The sequence below is a fragment of the Arachis stenosperma genome, chromosome 1 (genome assembly GCF_014773155.1).
Source record: "Arachis stenosperma cultivar V10309 chromosome 1, arast.V10309.gnm1.PFL2, whole genome shotgun sequence".
Taxonomy (NCBI): Eukaryota; Viridiplantae; Streptophyta; class Magnoliopsida; order Fabales; family Fabaceae; genus Arachis; species Arachis stenosperma.
In genome coordinates, this window is record NC_080377.1 from 90,614,955 (window position 1) to 90,633,297 (window position 18,343).

Genomic DNA, 18,343 nt, shown 5'->3' on the forward strand with positions numbered 1-18,343 from the left:
ACCGCCTTCCATGAGCTTCAATTTGGACGGATAAAACACAAGAAAATATTGCCAGAATTAACATTCCAGTTTAATGATGATGAGTGCCCACAGATTAGAGAGAAGATCGAACGGAGGGGTTGGCAAGAGCTTACGAACCCAGAAATAATGATAAATGCAAACCTCATCAAGGAGTTCTATGCCAATGTATCCAGAGAAGACCTTACCCAGGCTCCTACCTTCAAAAGCTACGTGAGAGGAACAGAGGTGGACTTCAGTCCCAATGCTATAATGAAGACTCTTCATCTGAGATCACAACATTTTGTTGAGCCCAGTTATCAAGCAAGAATAAGTAATGTCCCCAACAATGATGAACATGAAGAAATTGTGAACGACATGTGTGTTATAGGATCAGATTGGGAAATGTATTCGGATAAGAGGCCACGGTTTATTAGGAGAGGAGATCTCATTCTGGAAGCCAAGGGATGATTTGAGCTCGTACGGAGATCTATCCTCCCAGGCCCAAACAATTCTGACGTCAACATTGCTCGAGCTACTATGGTACATTGCATAATTGATGAGCAAATAATTTATACGCTTTTTTGCATTGTTTTTAGGTAGTTTTTAGTAGGATCTAGCTACTTTTAGGGTTGTTTTTATTAGTTTTATGCAAAATTCATATTTCTGGACTTTACTATGAGTTTGTGTGTTTTTCTGTGATTTCAGGTATTTTCTGGCTGAAATTGAGGGACCTGAGCAAAACTCTGATTCAGGCTGAAAAAGGACTGCTGATGTTGTTGGATTCTGACCTCCCTACACTCGAAATATATTTTCTGGAGCTACAGAACTCCAAACAGCGCGCTCTTAACTGCTTTGGAAAGTAGACATCCAGGGCTTTCCAGAAATATATAATGGTCTATACTTTGTTCGAGCTAAGATGATGCAAACTAACGTTCAATGCTAGTTCCATGTTGTATTCTGGAGTAAAACGCCAGAAACACGTCACAAATCAGAGTTAAATGCCAAATAGACGTTACAACTTGGCGTTTAACCCCAAGAGAAGCCTCTGCACGTGTAAAGCTCAAACTCAGCCCAAGCACACACCAAAGTGGGCCCCGAAAGTGGATTTATGTACTTAGACTTATTTCTGTAAACCCTAGTAGCTAGTCTAGTATAAATAGGACTTTTTACTATTGTAATTGAATCTTGGTATCTATCTTTGGACATTTAGTTCTTAGATTTTGGGGTCTGGCCATTCGGCCATGCCTGAACCTTGATCACTTATGTATTTTCAACGGTGGAGTTTCTACACACCATAGATTAAGGTGTGGAGCTCTGCTGTACCTCGAGAATTAATGCAATTATTATTTTTCTTCTATTCGATTCAAGCTTATTCATATTCTAAGATATTCGCTGCACTTCAACCTGATGGCAGTCATGATCTGTGACACTCATCATCATCCATCCTTATGAACACGTGCTTGACAACCACTTTCGTTTTACCTTAGACCGAGCGTGTATCTCTTGGATTCCTTAATCAGAATCTTTGTGGTATAAGCTAGAACCCTTTGGCGGCCATTCTTGAGAATCTAGAAAGCCTAAACCTTGTCTGTGGTATTCCGAGTAGGACTCAGGGATTGAATGACTGTGACGAGCTTCAAACTCGCGATTGTTGGGTGTGGTGACAGACACAAAAGAATCAATGGATTCTATTCCGACATGATCGAGAACCGACAGATGATTAGCCGTGCTGTGACAGAGCATTTGGACCATTTTCACTGAGAGGACGGGAAGTAGCCATTGACAATGGTGATGCCCTACATATAGCTTGCCATGGAAAGGAGTAAGAATGATTGGAGGAAGACAGTAGAAAGCAGAGATTCAGAAGGGACAATGGATCTCCATACACTTATCTGAAATTTCCACCAAGGATCTACATAAGTATCTCTTTCATCTATCTTATGCTTTATTTATTATTATTTTCGAAAACCATTATAACCATTTGAATCTTTCTGACTGAGATTTATAAGATGACCATAGCTTGCTTCATACCAACAATCTCCGTCGGATCGACCCTTACTCACGTATGGTTTATTACTTGGACGACCCAGTGCACTTGCTGGTTAGTTGTGCGAAGTTGTGAAGAATGTGAGTGAAACATAGTAGTATGCACCAAGTTTTTGGAGCCATTACTAAGAATTGTTCGATTTATAAAAAGTGTAAATCACAATTTTGCCTATCAATAATGAAGGGTGGAGACATCAATGTGCATGAAATTATAGCTGAGGGAATCCAAGATGCAGCCGAGAAGAATGATCAGAGTGCTCGACTTTACTACCCCAGTACCATCCTTAAGACTATATATGAAAGCCAAGGTAGTCTTCGAAGATAGCAATCCAAGATGAGTAAACCCTGGGAGGTTAGTTACGCTCCAGCGTGTAACCTATGTGGCACTCGCTCAACAACAAAGAAGGCCTCAGATAAGGAAAAGAACATCCCAAGAAGAACCTCCCCAAGAAGAACCTCATCAAGAAGAACCCCAACAAACAGAATATTAGCAAGAAGAGCAATATGATCCAACTAATATAAATCTGGTTCACATTCAAGGAGCCATTGAGGATCTAGCAAGGAGATATATGGAGGGACAAGGACAACAACTACACTTTCAATCCCAAAGGATGGATAGTCAAGAAGAACTACTATCTAATTGGATGAATCAACAAGGGGAGTGGCAGAAACAGCAAATGGAGCAGCAAGGGGAACATTACTCCCAGCTCACTGATGCGTGAGCATCTTGTCTATCTTTTTCTAGTGAATTTGCATCTAATTTGTTGAGTTTAATTAAGAATTAAATATATTTTAGCCACTATGGATGCTATTTTGAGTTTTGTGCAATTTTATTTATTTTAAGTAGCATTCAGAGGGATTTGATGAAGTTTCTGCAGAGAAAAAGAAAAAACCAAAGAGATGGCCAGCGAAGACCGACGCGGACGCATGGCTCACGCGACTGCGTGGAATGGAGGAATTACAATAACGCGATCGCGTGCCTGATGCGAACGCGTGGATTAGAATCTGCACAAATGACGAGAGCGCGTGGACGACGCGTACGCGTCACATGCGCGATCTGCATTAATTCAGAAAACGTTGGTTACGATTTCTGGGCTGTTTTTGACCCAGTTTCCAACCCAGAAAACACAGATTAGAAGTTGCAGAATGGACAAATCAAGTGGTCCCCACCCATCAACTGAAGATCTGTTAATTAATTCGAATTTAAATTCAAATCTTATCTTTTAGGAAAAGATATTATTTTTAATTTTAGATAATTAGATTTTAAATTAATTAGGATTAGTTATAAATAGAAACTCTGTACATTTAGATAGGTACCAGATTGTTACCAGAACCCTTATTTTTCTTCACTGAACCATGAGCAAGTAATCCTTCATTGTTAAGGTTAGGAGCTCTGTCTATTTGTATGGATTTATTCGTTTGATCTTTCTAATTTAATTCATGTCTTGATTTATATTTCAATAATTGTTTTCGCTCTTTACTTTATGAATATGGGTGGAACGGAAGTATGACCCATGTTCTAATTGAGTTCCTGTAAAACTTGGAAAAGCTCTTTACTTGAACAACAGCTTGAAAATATATTATACTGAATTTCTAATTGTTTGTATTTAACGGGATACGTGACATATAATCCCTTTATTTTTGGATAATTAGAATTCTTTTGGCATATAAACTAGAAATTGATCATTACCCTCTAATTGGAATTAATTGACCAAGGAATTTGCAATTAATGAATTTTAGTGAAGACTAGGAAGGTCTAAGGAATTAGGGCTTAGTCACATATAGTTTGCCATGAAATTATATCTTGCATGATTAAATTAGTTAGTGATAAAAATAAATCTGGAAAATAGATAACTCTGAAACCTTAACTGCTTTCTCAACATTTTATTCCCAACTCATTTATTTGTCTATCCTTTTGATATTCTAAGTTCAAACTTAAACCTTTAGAACATCTCAAAACCCTTTTCTGCTTGCCTGACTAAGCTTATCACTCAATAACTGTTGCTTAATCCATCAATCCTCATGGGATCGACCCTTACTCACATAAGGTATTACTTGGTACGATCCGGTGCACTTGCCGGTTAGTAAGTGTGGGTTATAAATTCCGCAGCAAGTTTTTGGCGCCGTTGCCGGGGATTGATATTGATTAACAACTATTAGTTGTTTGATTACATAGATTAGGCATTTTAATTTTTATTTTAATTAAATTTTTCTTTTAAATTTTCAAAAAAAAAAATTTTACTTTAAATATTTTCAAAAAAATAATAATAATAATAGTAAAAATAATAATAAAATAAAATAAAAATATTTAATATTAATATTTTTCTTAATTTCTGAAATTAAGTTTGGTGTTGACTATTTATTATTTTTCTTCTATTTATTTTATTCAATATTTTTATCTCTTTACACAGAGTTACTTCACTGGGAATTCTCTACACTCTGACGTAGAGATTCCCAATCTTTCTTATTTTCTGTTTGTTTATGCGTAGGAACAGAGACAAAGAACATCTCTTAGACTTTGATCCTAAACCTGAAAGGACTTTCAGGCGACATTTACAACAGGCAAAATTGTACAAGGCTGCAGAATCCACTATGAATGCTAACAATGCTGATAATCCCAATGCAGCAAACCCAAATGGGAATGAGCAACAAAGGAGAGTGCTTGGCTCCTACTCTTCTCCTACCGCAGATCTTTATGGAAAGAGCATTGTGATGCCCCCTATTACTGCGAACAACTTCGAGTTAAAGCCTCAACTGGTCACCCTGGTGCAACAGAACTGCCAGTATCATGGTCTTCCCCACGAAGACCCAAATTAATTCATTTCAAGTTTTCTGCAGATTTGTGATACTGTGAAGACAAATGGAGTGAACCCAGATGTGTACAACCTAATGCTCTTCCCGTTTGCTCTAAGGGATGGAGCAAAACTATGGCTAGATTCCCAACCCAAGGACAGTTTGGATACTTGAAACAAGGTGGTTACTGAGTTTCTCACAAAATTTTTCCCACCAAAGAAGCTGACTAAGCTTAGGATGGAGGTTCAAACCTTCAGACAGAAGGATGGTGAAACTCTTTATGAAGCTTGGCAAAGATACAAGCTACTGACTAGGCAATGCCTTCCAGACATGTTCTCCAAGTGGATCCAACTGGATATCTTTTATGAAGGCTTAGTAGAGATGTCAAAGATGAGCCTAGACACTTCTACAGGCGGTTCATTACACAAGAAGAAAACACTAGAGGAAACTATTGAGCTGATTGAATTAGTTGCAAGCAACCAATATTTATACACATCTAATAGGAATCATGTGAACTCTGAGACCGCTCAGAAGAGAGGCGTGTTGGAAGTAGATGATGTTAATGCTCTTCTTGCTCAGAACAAGCTTATGTCTCAGCAGATAAATCTACTTACTCAACAAATGGGTGGCATGCAAGTCTCAGCTATCAATACTCAAAATCCACCCCACGAGACCTCCTATGACATGACAGGTAACATTATGTAAAATGATAATTATGATTATGCTCAACCTTCTTCTGAACAGGTGAATTACATGGGTAGTGGTCCTAGAAATCACAACAATGATCCATATTCTAAGACATACAATCAAGGATGGAAGAATCACCCAAATTTTGGGTGGAGAGATCAACCTCAGAGACCTCAAAACTCCAACAATAGTTCTCAGGGTAGTTTTCAACAGAACAACTATAATAACCGCCAATTTCAGTCTCAGCAACAATAACCACCTCAGCAGGCAAATTCTAAATCCAAAGAAGATTCTAAATGGGAGATGATGATGAGTTTCATACAAGAAACCAGGGCCTCCATTAGAAACTTGGAGGTGCAAATGGGTCAAATGAGCGAGCAATTACCTGAAAGGTCTCCAAATACATTCCCTGGTGATACAGTGGTGAACCCAAGAGAAGATTGCAAGGCCATTCAATTGAGAAGTGGTAAGGTAGCTGGTTCTGAGACCAAGGTCAATGAAGATCCAGTTAAAGAAGAAGCTCTAGAGGAGAAGAAGGAAGAGGTAGAACACGCCCCTCCTAAGCGTGTAGACAACCCGTTTCCTGACTCTCTTGACAACTATCCCACCTTACCAAAGGCTCCTGAATATAAGCCAAAAATGCCATATCCTCAGAGGTTTCAGAAGGCGTCCAAAGAAAAGCAATTCTCTAAATTTTTAGATGTCTTCAAGAAGCTGCAGATCAACATCCCTTTTGCAGAGGCTCTGGAGCAAATGCCTCTCTACGCCAAAATTATGAAAGAGTTGTTGACCCACAAGAGGAATTGGAAGGATCAAGAAACCGTGGTATAAACCAAGGAATGCAGTGCGATTATTCAACACACCCTTCCTGAGAAAATGCCAGACCCAGGAAGCTTTGTCATTCCCTGCACCATTGGAGAAGTCGGCATTCAGAGAGCTTTATGTGATCTTGGAGCTAGCATCAACCTCATGTCACTTTCAGTGATGAAAAAGCTTCAAATTGAGGACTTAAAATCTACTCGTATTTCTTTTCAACTTGCTGATCTTTCTATTAAATTACTTGTGGGTGTGGTTGAAGATTTACTTGTTAAAGTAGGACCATTTATCTTCCCTGTTGACTTTGTTATATTAGACATGGAAGAGGAGGTAAAACCCTCTATTATACTTTGTAGACCTTTTTTAGCTACAGGTAGAGCTCTGATTGATGTGAAAAAGGGTGAATTAACCCTAAGGGTCAATGAAGAACAGGTGGTCCTGAATGTTTTTGAAGCTCTCAAGCACCCTAATGATTCTGAGGGGTGCATGAAAATAGATGTTATCGAACCACTTGTTCAAGAAGTACTGGAATCTGAGGTACTTGATGATGTTCTGGATCCTATTTTTGAGTATGAATTAGTTGAAGTTGATGATTTACCACCCCAAAAGAAGTTGATGAACACGCCAAGCAAGGAGGAGGAAGCCCCCAAGCTTGAGCTCATACCCTTACCTCCTTCCCTGAAATATGTGTTCTTGGGTGGAAATGATTCATATCCAGTGATTATTAGCTCTTCTCTGAAACCTAAAGAAGAAGAGGCGCTTGTTTCAGTGCTCAAGAGTCATAAAACAGCTCTTGGGTGGACCATTAGTGACTTGAAGGGGATTAGTCCAACTAAGTGTATGCACAAGATTCTTCTTGAAGATGATGCCAAACCAGTTGTGCAACCACAAAGGAGACTCAATCCAACTATGAAAGAGGTGGTCCAAAAAGAGGTAATGAAACTATGGGAAGCAGGTATTATTTACCCTATTTCTGACAGTCCTTGGGTAAGTCCTGTGCATGTAGTTCCCAAGAAAGGCGAGATGACAGTGATCAAGAATGAAAAGAATGAGCTTATTACTACAAGAACAGTCACAGGATGGAGAATGTGCATAGATTACAGAAGACTCAACACTGCTACAAGGAAGGATCATTTCCCCCTCCCTTTCATTGATCAGATGCTTGAGAGGTTAGCTGGTCATGCTTTTTATTGTTTTCTAGATGGATATTCTGGATATAATCAAATTGCAGTGGACCCTCAAGATCAAGAGAAGACAACATTCACATGCCCCTTTGGAGTATTTTCCTACAGGAGAATGCCATTTGGACTTTGCAATGCTCCAACAACTTTTCAGAGGTGTATGCTTTCAATTTTTTCTGATATGGTTGAAAAGTTTATTGAGATATTTATGGATGACTTTTCTGTTTTTGGTAATTCTTTTGAATCCTAACTTAAACATTTATCTCTTGTCTTGCAACGGTGTCAAGAATCAAACATTGTTTTAAATTGGGAAAAATGTCATTTTATGGTTACAGAAGGCATTGTTCTTGGACACCGAATTTCAAGTAAGGGGATTGAGGTTGATAGAGCAAAGGTGGAGGTAATTGAAAAATTACCACCACCAACTAATGTTAAGGCAATCAGGAGTTTCTTGGGTCATGCAGGATTTTATAGAAGATTTATAAAGGATTTTTCTAAAATTGCAAAACCTCTAAGCAACCTTTTGGTTGCTGATGTCTCTTTTGTCTTTGATTCTGATTGTCTGCATGCTTTTGAAACTCTGAAGGCAAACCTTACCTCTGCTTCCATTATAGCTCCCCCTGACTGAGATTTACCATTTGAATTAATGTGTGATGCTAGTGATTTTGCTATAGGAGCTGTTTTAGGACAGAGGCATGGCAAGCTTGTACATGTCATCTATTATGCCAGTCGTGTGTTAAATGATGCTCAAAAGAATTACACAACTACAGAAAAGGAATTATTAGCTGTTGTATATGCTGTTGATAAGTTTAGGTCCTATTTACTTGGTTCTAAGGTTATTGTTTATACTGACCATGCTGTATTGAAGTACCTTTTAACCAAACAGGATTCTAAACCCAGATTAATCAGATGGGTGTTACTCCTTCAGGAGTTTGATATTGAGATAAAAGACAGGAAAGGGTCAGAAAATCAAGCAGCTGACCATCTTTCTAGAATTGAGCCTGAAGTAGGAGAACAACCACCCACAGCTGTGACTGAGACGTTTCCAGATGAACAATTGTTCCTCATTCAGCAGGCACCATGCTTTGCAGACATTGCAAATTACAAAGCCATGAATTTTATCCCAAGGGAGTACAGTAGGCAACAAGTGAAGAAGCTATTGACTGATGCAAAGTACTACATTTGGGAAGAACCATACCTGTTCAAAAGGTGCTCAAATGGAATAATCTGGAGATGTATCCCAGATGAGGAAAAGCAGCAGATTCTTTGGCACTGTCATGGGTCTGATTTTGGAGGCCACTTTGGTGGTGAGAGGACAGCTACAAAAGTCCCTCAGAGCGGGTTTTACTGGCCGACTCTCTTCAGGGACTCAAGAGCATTTGTAAAGCACTGTGGCAGATGTGAAAAAGTTGCAAATCTCCCTGCCAACCATAAAATGCCACAGCAGGGACTTCTTGAGGTTGAGTTGTTTGATGTGTGGGGTATTGATTTCATGGGACCTTTTCCACCCTCACATTCAAACAACTATATCCTAGTGGCAGTGGACTATGTGTCCAAATGGGTGGAAGCTATGGCTTTGCCCACCAATGATGCCAAGGTGGTAATGAGCTTTCTTCAGAGGTATATCTTTAGCCTGTTTGGCGTCTCAAGGACACTCATTAATGATGGAGCAAGTCACTTCTGTAACAGACAACTAGACTCTCTTCTGCATAGATATGGAGTCCGTCATAAAGTGGCAACCCTCTATCACCATCAGACAAGTGGACAGGTTGAAGTTTCCAACAGGGAGCTTAAGAGGATTCTGGAGAAGACCGTCATTGTTTTAAGAAAGGACTGGTCTAGGAAGCTTGATGATGCTCTCTGGGCATACTGGACAGCATACAAGACTCCAATTGGCATGTCCCCATATTAGTTAGTCTATGGCAAAGCCTGTCACTTGCCAGTTGAGCTGGAGCACAAGGCTTATTGGGCAATTAGGTATCTGAATCTTGATTCAGAAGCTGCAGAAATTAAGTGGATGCTTTAGTTGAATGAGCTTGATGAATTCAGATATTCAGCCTATGAGAATGCCAAGCTCTATAAGAAGATTGCCATCAGAGTCTTTGAGCCAGGACAAAGGGTGCTTCTGTATAATTTAAGGCTCAAATTCTTTCTCGGGAAGCTGAAATCCTGGTGGTCAGAACCGTTTATGGTTACCAGAGCCTCACCATATGGTCATGTGGAAATACAGGAAGAAAATTTTGACAGGAAATTTACCGTGAATGGCCAGAGGTTGAAGCACTATCTTGGATGCGAGATTGTCCACCAGAGGTCCACTCATCTACTGAACTAACAGAACTGACCGTCAAGCTAGTGACGTTAAAGAAGCGCTTGTCGGGAGGCAACCCGATAATTTCGTATCCTTCATTATTTTTCGTAGTAGTTTTTCTTAGTTATTTTATTTTTATTGAGTTCTTACTAATTTTCTGATCATGCAGCTATGTTCTCCCAGGAACCGAATACCTCAAGCTATATAAAAAATAAATGCCACGTGAGAGCGGAGAAAATAAAAATGAACAGAGAGTCACGCTGGAGCGTGGCTGGAGGCGTGCCAGTGGCACAAATCGCCTCACGCGACCGCATCACCGACGCATCCGTGTCATGTAGGAATATTAGCCTCCCACGCGACTGCGTGACCCACGCGATTGCGTGCCCTGATTTTTGACGTAAAAAGAGTGCACAACCAAATATTGTGCTGGAGTGGTGCTGGCTTGGTGCTGGACGCATAATCCCTATCACGCGAATGCGTCGCCGACGCGTCCGCGTCATTCCCTTCTGAAGCCGTGATGACAAGTCATCATATACCCATTTTTCAAGCTAATTTCACTTGTTTTGTTAGCATTTATGCACTTTCTTGTATCCTAAGTAAGTGATTTGGAGTGAAAATGCATAACTTCTTTAAATCAAACAACCACCATGAAATTAATGTTAATCCATGAGGTTTGAGCTAATTTTAATTGAATTTTAATTGATTTATAAGCCTCTTGAATTTAGTGATACTTGGAGTGGTTGTTTTGGTTTATTGTAGGTGAAGAAAAAAAAAAGAAAAGGAAAAGCGTGGCCTAAGAAGTGTAGCCTAAGGAAAGGAAAGCGTGGTCAAAGCCCAAGGAAGCGTGCCGCATGCAAAGGGGGAGGCAACATTGCCCTCCACAAGGGCACACTGCCCTCTAGGAGGGCAACATAAAGGAACCAACCAAGGAAGGTAACTCTGCCCTGCTCACTACAAGGGCAGAGCACAAAATGTGCCTTGAGACCAAGAGGAAGAGAACCATGCCCTGCCCTTGTGGAGGGCAGAATCGGACTCTCTAAGGAAGAAATTCAAGGGAAAAATTTCACCCTTGCATGCCACAAGACTCGAACAAGGAACCATGAGGAAGCCAAGAACTAAGGTTGATTGCCGTGCCAAGAAACCAAGGAAATTATTGTAGCGTGTTTCTCCTCCGTGTTTCGAACACGGGACAAGCAATGTGAGAACTCTGCCCTGCCCTTGGCGCGGGCAGGGCAGCATTTGGATTGGCGCACGATCCTGGCACGCCACACACAAATCTGGCGCACCAAATCCTTCCCTGGCAGCACCAGCGCGCACCACGATCCTCTCCTGGCAGCACCAATTTTTCTGCCCTGCCCTCCGTGAGGGCAGGGCAGCATCCTATGCACCAAGCTCAATTCTGGCGCACCAACTTTTGATTCTGGCGCACCAATTCCTGATTCTGGCAGCACCAAGGAAATTCTGGCGCACCAACTTTTCCTGCCCTGCCCTTGGCGCGGGCAGGGCAGCACCTTGCGCACCAAGAAGCCAATTCTGCGCACCATGCCGCACCAATCTCATGCACCAAGCACCAATTTTCTGCCCTGCCCTCCACAAGGGCAGGGCAGCCTCCTGGGAGTGACTTTTAATGGGCCAAAAATTCAAATTAAAAATCCATTTGAATTCATTTCTTCACCAAATCAAAAGCCCATCCAAATCCCAAAATCTAAGAATAGAAAGTGTATAAATAGAAGCTAGTTTGATGTAATGAGGACTTTTGAACCTTTGACCTTTTACTTGACTTTTTACCTTTACTTCCAATTTTACTTTTACTTTTCTTGAGCTTTGGCAATTGTTCTTGAGAGACTTGACCGAGAGCTAAGAGGATCAAGGGAGAATTGACCGATCTCCTTCCTCATTCTTACTTGGGCAATTCTACTCTTGTGTTTCTGAGTTTTGGGTGTGTGAAATTGAGGAAATTCTGTCTCAATTCCCATTCAAACTCTTTTCAATTTGTTTTCTGCATAATTCAATTTAATTTCTGTTCTTCTATTGCTTCTTCTTTAATTTTCTGTCAATTGCTTAGATAATTCAGATCTGGGAAGGAAATTGGGTTTTAGGCTCTGCTACCTAAGCCCTTGAGTCCTGAGATCAAAATTCACTTGGGTTCTTCTGTGAACCTTGCTGCATTTCATTTTCTTTCTGTTTGAATGCTCATTGCTTCTAATTCAATTTCTGTTCAATCAATTGTTGCAATTTACTTTCTCTTTGTTTAGATTCTGCAATCCCATTCCTCAAACCCCTTTTACATTCAAGCAATTTATCTTTCTTGCCATTTAAGTTAATGCAGTTTAAGTTTCTTGCACTTTAAGTTTCAGTCATTTATTTTCTTGTTCTTTAAGTTTCTGCAAATTTACTTTACTGTTCTTTAATTTACTGCACTTCTCCCTTCCCCCTTTACATTTACTGTCATTTACTTCTCGTTAAACACAAATCACTCAACCAAAACTTGATTCGCTTGACTAAATCACCCACTAAACTAAAATTGCTCAATCCTTCAATCCCTGTGGGATCGACCTCACTCATGTGAGTTATTATTACTTGATGCGACCCGGTACACTTGCCGGTGAGTTTTGTGTTGGATCGTTTTCCACACATCAAGTTTTTGGCGCCGTTGCCGGGGATTGAAATAGATTGACAATGATTAAGTGAAGTGGAGATCTAGATTAAGCACTTTTTCTTTTCTGTTATTCTTATTCTTACTAACACACTAACTGTTTGAATTTTTGCTTAAACAAACTAAAACCTCATTCTAGCAATAGATTGAAGTTTTATTAATTTTCTGGGTCTGCGTGTTTATTGTTGTGTGTTTGTATGTCAGGTATAGGAAGATCTTCCCCTATTATCTCTGAAATTGATCAAAGGACTCTTCGGAGAATAAGAAGAGCTGAAAGAGGGAAGAACATTGTTGGAGAAGAAGAATCTGAGGAGGAATTCCAAGACATGGAAGGAGATACCAATCAACCAGGAGAAGGAGCCAACAATAATCAACAACAGAGAAGAGTCTTGGCTTCATACACATTTGCAAATGCAAGGCATTGTGGGAGTAGCATTCTTCCTCCCAATGTCAATGCAAACAATTTCGAACTCAAGCCACAACTCATCACTCTGGTTCAAAATAATTGTTCTTTTGGAGGAGGGCCTTTGGAGGATCCAAATCAACATTTGTCTACCTTCTTGAGAATCTGTGACACAGTGAAAACAAATGGTGTACCTCCTGATAGCTACAAGTTGCTGCTCTTCCCATTCTCTCTCAGAGATAAAGCAACTCAATGGCTAGAGACCTTTCCAAAAGAAAGCATCAACAATTGGGATGACTTGGTGAGCAAGTTTCTTGCCAAGTTTTATCCCCCTCAAAGAATCCTAAGGTTGAAGACTGAGGTTCAAACGTTCACTCAATTAGAGGCCGAGAACTTATATGAAGCATGGGAAAGATATAAGGCTCTATTGAGGAAGTGTCCACCAGAGATGTTCACTGAGTGGGACAAGTTGCAAAACTTCTATGAGGGACTCACTCTTAAAGCTCAAGAAGCTCTTGACCACTCTGCCGGAGGCTCTTTACAGCTCATGAAAACCACAGAGGAAGCTCGAAACCTCATTGATATGGTGGCCAACAACCAATATTTCTTTGCTCATCAAAGACAACGCCAACCATCACAAAGAAGAGGAGTAATGGAGTTGGAAGGAGTTGATTCAATTCTAGCTCAGAACAAGATGATGCAGCAGCAGATTCAACAACAATTTGAGCAAATGGCTAAGAGAATTGATGGCTTGCAAGTGGCAGCAGTGAGCACCACAAGCCAATCTCCAACTACTTGGGTGCAAAGTGAAGAAACTCAAGAAGAGCAACAACAAGAGCAAGTCCAATACATGCACAACCAAAATCCTGGAACAAATGAAGTTTATGGAGATACTTACAATCCATCTTGGAAGAACCATCCCAACCTCAGATGGGGAGACAACCATAATCAAAACCAACAACCATGGCAAAGAAACACAAGTCAGAACAATTGGAAAAACACAAACCACAACCCCCAGCCAAACACTAATCAAAATTCATACAGAAAACCACAAAACAACTACCCAAATTCTAACCAATACCCACCCAATAACCATTCAACTAACCAAAACACCTATCCTCATCCATCAACACCCCAAAATCAACCCATCTCACAAGACTCACAGAGAATCACCAATCTAGAGCTGCTCATGGAGAAACTAATGAAGAACCAAGAATTAACAACAAAGAACCAAGAAGCCTCCATGAAGAACCTAGAGAGACAGATTGGACAAATCTCCAAGAAGATTTCTGTTGAAAAACCATCAAGTTCACTACCTAGTGACACCATTCCCAACCCAAAGGAAGAATGCAAGGTCGTGCAACTAAGAAGTGGAAAGGTGTTATTGGATGGTAACCAAGGAGCAACCAAGCAGAATGACACTGAGCCAACTAAGAATGATGAAGCCATCAACAAGGACATGATGACCAAGAATGTCCCAGAAAAACTCACAGAGGAAGACAATAAGCCACAGAATTTGAAGAAAGGAAAGAAGATCTTGGAGGAACCAATTCCAAAACAGCATCAAGTGGAGAAAAGCTCAACACCACCACTGCCTTATCCACAAAGTTTCACAAGGAAACAAAGGATCAGCATTTCCACAAATTTCTTGAGACTTTTAAGAGGTTGGAAATCAACATACCTCTGGCTGAGGCATTGGAACAAATGCCTTTGTATGCCAAGTTTCTAAAGGAGCTCATTAACAAGAAGAGACAGTGGAATGAAAAGGAGACTGTAATGCTCAGTGAAGAATGTAGTGCACTCATTAAAAAGGGACTCCCTCCCAAGCTTGAAGACCCTGGAGGTTTCTTCTTACCATGCACTATTGGAAATCTGTTCATTAACAAGGGGATGTGCGATCTAGGAGCAAGCATAAACCTAATCCCATATTCTCTAGTGAAAAAGCTTGGCATAGAGGAGGTAAAACCAACACAGATGTCCTTGGAATTAGTGGACCAATCAGTAGTATATCCTAAGGGGCTGATTGAGAACCTTTTAGTTAAGGTTGGCAAGTTCATCTATCCGGCAGACTTTGTGATCCTGGATTCTTCAGAAAGTGGGAGTGACTCCATAATACTTGGTCGACCATTTCTGGCCACTGCTAGAGCCATTGTGGATATAGAGCAAGGAGAGTTAACCCTCAGGATGCATGAGGAGAGCATCATCCTGAAAGTCTTTCCAGAATTACAAAGAGATGAAGAAACAAGCAAAATGAGTGATGATCTCCTTCCAAAGCAATCAACTGACAAGGAAGTAGAACAGAAAAACAAACAGATGCAAGAAGAAAAAGGGATTCAAAAGGAAGCAGGGGTGATAAGCAAGAAGGAAGGTATCACAACTCAAGTAACTGTCAAGAAAAAAAGATCAACAAGCAAGAAAAAGGTGAAGAGCAAGAAAAAAGCTCACAAAGGGTGGAAGAACAAGAGAATCCCAACTGAAGGATTTTCTAAAGGTGATAAAGTGCAACTAGTATATCAACAACAGGGAGCAGAAGATTATTACACTGTCAACCAAATACTTTCTCTTGAGCATATGGAAATTGAGCATCAAAGCACACAAAGAAAGTTGACAGTGAGAGGTGACAAGTTGAGACATCACCAACATCAACCACCTTAAAGAGAAGTCCAATGTCAAACTAGTGACAATAAAAGAGCGCTTGTTGGGAGGCAACCCAACCTAAGGTAGTTTTCTTTTCATAGCTTTTCAATAAAAATGTTGAATAATTGGTATGGATTGCAAGGAGCTAAGTTTGGTGTTGCACACCAAAACAATTTGAGGGAGAATGAAAACTTCTAAGTTTGGTGTTCCACCAAAAATATCATTTAAAAACACACTCTCGCCTCTTGCATGATTCTAGCTCCAAGCAATCAAACACATTATTCAACTGTTGAATTGTTTCCTAGCTTTAATTTCATTAACCTTTAGCAAGTACACATGGTTTCAATTATGGTTGACTTGTTGCATCTGAGACAGTGGCAAAACAATTAAGTTTGGTGTTCACACACCAAAACAAATCCTGAAACCACACTCAGTTTATGCACACTAACCATATAATTAAAGGCTTGAGAAGCAAGCAACTTTGACGATTATGCAGAACATGAGTCAACAATTGAAGACATTATGCATCTTAACTCAAAGAGAACACAACAGAAGGAAAGATCAAAGGGCTGCAACTTCAAAGGTTGTATCTAAACTTAACCCTTGCTGCTGTGAAATGTTTTGAATCTGGAAGCCATTGTTTGTCTTGCTAAAGTGTTTATCTAGCTGCAAGTGAAACTGCTTGTTAAAATGCTAAATCTGCATAATGCTTGTTATCCATCACTTAGCTTTAAATATTGTTTTGTTTCCCATATGCTTAAATAAAAGAGTTTGGTTTGAATTGAAAAGTGAAATATCCACTGTTGCATAAGTATGAATGGAAGTTGGTGGTGGTATATGTGTATGATTAAATGCATAACTCATGAAATAATTGTTGCATAATATCATTCTCATTCAATTGTGAGTTAGCTTGCTGTTACAAAGACTCTTATCAAGAATGAAACAGCCCTTGGTAACAAAAACAGAAAGAAAAGGGAAAGAAAAAGCCAAAATGGTAAGAAAATCAAAGAATAAAGGTTGGACACCAATAGCTTGAACCTTTGGACATATGCCTGTGGTGTTCTTGTACTAAGATCTGCTTGGATGAGTAAATTCTAAGGGGTATTTTAAAACCCGGTCACTTAGATCAACTGATTTGGGATGGCCAATTGAAAATCCATAATAAAGAGCAACTTAGATACAGAACATTTAGTTATCCAAAGAGATGCTGGGCATCAATGATCCTAGGAAGAATTAATGAGCCATGTGTCTGTGGTGGAAAGATGTTGAGCAAAAGAAAAGAAAATAAAGCCAAAGGCTATGCTGCAACATTTAACACCAAACCTCCAAAAGTATAATAAGCTTGTTAAAGCATTATAAGCCAAGAAGAGTTAGCAAGGGAGTAATTAAAAAGTGAGTCTTCTAACAGCAAGTTTAGCAAACCTTTGATACAAAATGTGTATTATGCAGCAACAACAATAAATGAGTTGTCATTGTCTGCATAAATGCCCCATAGATCAAGTTCTGCTATCTGCATAATAAGGATAAGTATTCTTTTCTTATTCATTTCATTTACTCTTAGTTTTGATGCTTGCTTGGGGACAAGCAAGATTTAAGTTTGGTGTTGTGATGACAAGTCATCATATACCCATTTTCAAGCTAATTTCACTTGTTTTGTTAGCATTTATGCACTTTCTTGTATCCTAAGTAAGTGATTTGGAGTGAAAATGCATAACTTCTTTAAATCAAACAACCACCATGAAATTAATGTTAATCCATGAGGTTTGAGCTAATTTTAATTGAATTTTAATTGATTTATAAGCCTCTTGAATTTAGTGATACTTGGAGTGGTTGTTTTGGTTTATTGTAGGTGAAGAAAAGAAAAGAAAAGGAAAAGCGTGGCCTAAGAAGTGTAGCCTAAGGAAAGGAAAGCGTGGTCAAAGCCCAATGAAGCGTGCCGCATGCAAAGGGGGAGGCAACATTGCCCTCCACAAGGGCACACTGCCCTCTAGGAGGGCAACATAAAGGAACCAACCAAGGAAGGCAACTCTGCCCTGCTCACTACAAGGGCAGAGCACAAAATGTGCCTTGAGACCAAGAGGAAGAGAACCTTGCCCTGCCCTTGTGGAGGGCAGAATCGGGCTCTCTAAGGAAGAAATTCAAGGGAAAAATTTCACCCTTGCATGCCACAAGACTCGAACAAGGAACCATGAGGAAGCCAAGAACTAAGGTTGATTGCCGTGCTAAGAAACCAAGGAAATTATTGTAGCGTGTGTCTCCTCCGTGTTTCGAACACGGGACAAGCAATGTGAGAACTCTGCCCTGCCCTTGGCGCGGGCAGGGCAGCATTTGGATTGGCGCACGATCCTGGCACGCCACACACAAATCTGGCGCACCAAATCCTTCCCTGGCAGCACCAGCGCGCACCACGATCCTCTCCTGGCAGCACCAATTTTTCTGCCCTGCCCTCCGCGAGGGCAGGGCAGCATCCTATGCACCAAGCTCAATTCTGGCGCACCAACTTTTGATTCTGGCGCACCAATTCCTGATTCTGGCAGCACCAAGGAAATTCTGGCGCACCAACTTTTCCTGCCCTGCCCTTGGCGCGGGCAGGGCAGCACCTTGCGCACCAAGAAGCCAATTCTGCGCACCACGCCGCACCAATCTCATGCACCAAGCACCAATTTTCTGCCCTGCCCTCCACACGTGCAGGGCAGCCTCCTGGGAGTGACTTTTAATGGGCCAAAAATTCAAATTAAAAATCCATTTGAATTCATTTCTTCACCAAATCAAAAGCCCATCCAAATCCCAAAATCTAAGAATAGAAAGTGTATAAA

General features: G+C 40.3%; 1 protein-coding gene across 1 annotated transcript; it reads left to right on the forward strand.

Moving 5' to 3' along the window:
- The first annotated feature begins 6,402 nt into the window (after positions 1–6,402).
- Positions 6,403–9,855, forward strand: LOC130982040 (uncharacterized). The gene is made up of 6 exons (XM_057905878.1): positions 6,403–7,297; positions 7,859–7,923; positions 8,278–9,004; positions 9,092–9,143; positions 9,237–9,422; positions 9,573–9,855. Exons 1-6 carry the CDS (start codon positions 6,403–6,405, stop codon positions 9,853–9,855), a joined length of 2,208 nt encoding a protein of 735 aa, XP_057761861.1.
- The last annotated feature ends 8,488 nt before the right edge of the window (positions 9,856–18,343 follow it).